At 37.2% G+C, this 1,990-nt stretch overlaps 1 protein-coding gene across 1 annotated transcript; it reads right to left on the bottom strand.

Annotated features, from left to right (window-relative positions):
* Positions 1–365: 365 nt before the first annotated feature.
* Positions 366–854, bottom strand: LOC145669975 (uncharacterized). The gene has a single exon (XM_081738317.1). The coding sequence runs from the start codon at positions 852–854 to the stop codon at positions 366–368; it is 489 nt and encodes a 162-aa protein (XP_081594443.1).
* Between the last annotated feature and the right edge of the window lie 1,136 nt (positions 855–1,990).

The raw sequence follows: 1,990 nt of genomic DNA, 5'->3' as shown, positions 1-1,990 counted from the left end.
CATCTTATTGGTTTTCTTTTCAGATTTCACAAAAAACGCCATATCATCTGCAAATAGAGTACACCTAATCATTCTACTTCTACCGTCTTCATTATCTTTTTCAGATAGATATTAAATATTGTTTGCGAGAGACAGCACCCCTGTCGAACTCCCCTTCCAATTACACTCTCCTCTGCGTTTTCTCCCTATTCTAACACTCATTTCTTGGTTCATAAATAAGTTTCTTTTGAGTCTTCGATCTTTCCATTTTAAATCCATCTTTAGAACTTCCAACAACAATTGCCAATTCACACGGTCAAAAGAATTTTCTAGATCAATAAATACGGCTCTTTACGTTTTTTTTATAAACCTTTCATTGATCACCCTTAATAAACCAATTGCATTTCTTGTGCCTTTACCTCTCCGAGCTGTTCCTCCTCAATTTCTTCATTTGGTCTTCCATACAACATTCTGTTTAGAATTCTAAGCAAAACTGTTGCTGCATGAGATATGATACTCTCCGAGTTCGATTTCCTAGTCATCAGTATCATAGTCGTCTTCAGGAAGTCTTTTATCCATTCTCCTATTTCATATATTTTATTGCAGAGTCGAAGCAATTCTTTCTTGCTCTTGTCTCCTATATTCTTAATGAATACGATTGGTATGTTATCTATCCCGGTTGCCTTTCCATTCATAACCTTGGATATAGCTTTCTCAAATCCTTCACGAAGAATACTAAACCCTTTATTATTCTCGTGTACTTCATTTTCTACTTCGATATCAGTGCCATGCGGTCTATCCCTACTCTCATATAAGTCCTCAGCGTATTTTTTCCATCTTCTCAAGACTTCATTTCTCGTGTTGACTATCTTCATTCAAATTCTTATTTTCTACGGCCATCGCAATATCCCTGTGTTCCCAATGAAGTTCATTTCCTTATATTTGTACATTTCCTTGTACATTTCCTTATATTTCACCACTCTTTCTAATGTTTCTCTGTCCTCACATTTTCTTTCGTAAAACTCCCCCTTGCTCTGTTTCCCTTCGTAACTCGTTTAATATCCTGTATATCTCACACTAAAATTGCAAATCGCTGAGTAAAGCAACGTTAATTTATAAAATAATAAATGTGTGACAGTTTCAACCCGTGTCCGACGTAGTTCCTCCCCCCGTTTTACCAATATTGAGTTGAGTTGAATTTAAGTTTAGCGTCCCTTTCAGCAGCGAGGCTATATGAGACGTGGACCTACTGATTAACGTGGAATCCGAACCACATGAGCTCCCGCCGGGAATCGAACCCGGGTCTCCCGCGCCAATTTACCAATATTATTGTAATAGTTGTTATATTGGTGAAACGGGGAAAAACTAAAAGAACGGTTAAAACAACACCAAGATGATGGGAGACTAGAAAGAGAAAGAAATGCCATTTTTAAACACGTGAGATACAGGGGTATAATATTAATTGGTGCGAGATTGAATTGTTAGCACGGGAACAAAGGACGTTAATAAGAAAGTGGAAGGAAGCCAGGTTCATTGAAAAAGAGAAAAACCGTGTTATGAATTGGAACGCAGGACTTAAAATTGACGAACAGTGGGGCAAGTTATTAGAGAGACTTAGTTTGTGGTTTAGTTTTCCACTGGACCAGGGAGAGAAATGGATCTGCGGTGGTTAGTTCCATTTTTGTCAACTTTTGTTATGATGGGCTCAATCTGTTTTGAGCAGCCAATCAGTGTTCAGAACCATTTTCTGGGATTCTGTTATATTTAGATGTAACTCTCTCTCGTTTTCACAGTGTCTAATGGAGACAATGTGTTCTGTTAGTTGGAGAAACTTCCACACATTTATTATTTTATAAATAAACGTTGCATTGCGCAGCGATTTGTGATTTTAGTGTAAGTTATTCAAGTTAGCAAAGCTAGTATGAATCAGTTAGTTACTATATATCTTTCTGCCCTCTTCTGGATCAACCTATTTCCACGTTTTTCTTCCCTAATTTTCTGCAATATCTGT

This window comes from Thermobia domestica, chromosome 14 (assembly GCF_964235325.1).
Source record: "Thermobia domestica chromosome 14, izTheDome1.hap1.1, whole genome shotgun sequence".
NCBI classification, from domain to species: domain Eukaryota; kingdom Metazoa; phylum Arthropoda; class Insecta; order Zygentoma; family Lepismatidae; genus Thermobia; species Thermobia domestica.
Note: the sequence above shows the minus strand (reverse complement) of the source record. Positions and strands in the feature narration are given on the sequence as shown.

Bases quoted from the DNA above. Each gene is read 5' to 3' on its own strand.
- LOC145669975 (XM_081738317.1), bottom strand. From the start codon at position 854: ATGAAGATAGTCAACACGAGAAATGAAGTCTTGAGAAGATGGAAAAAA.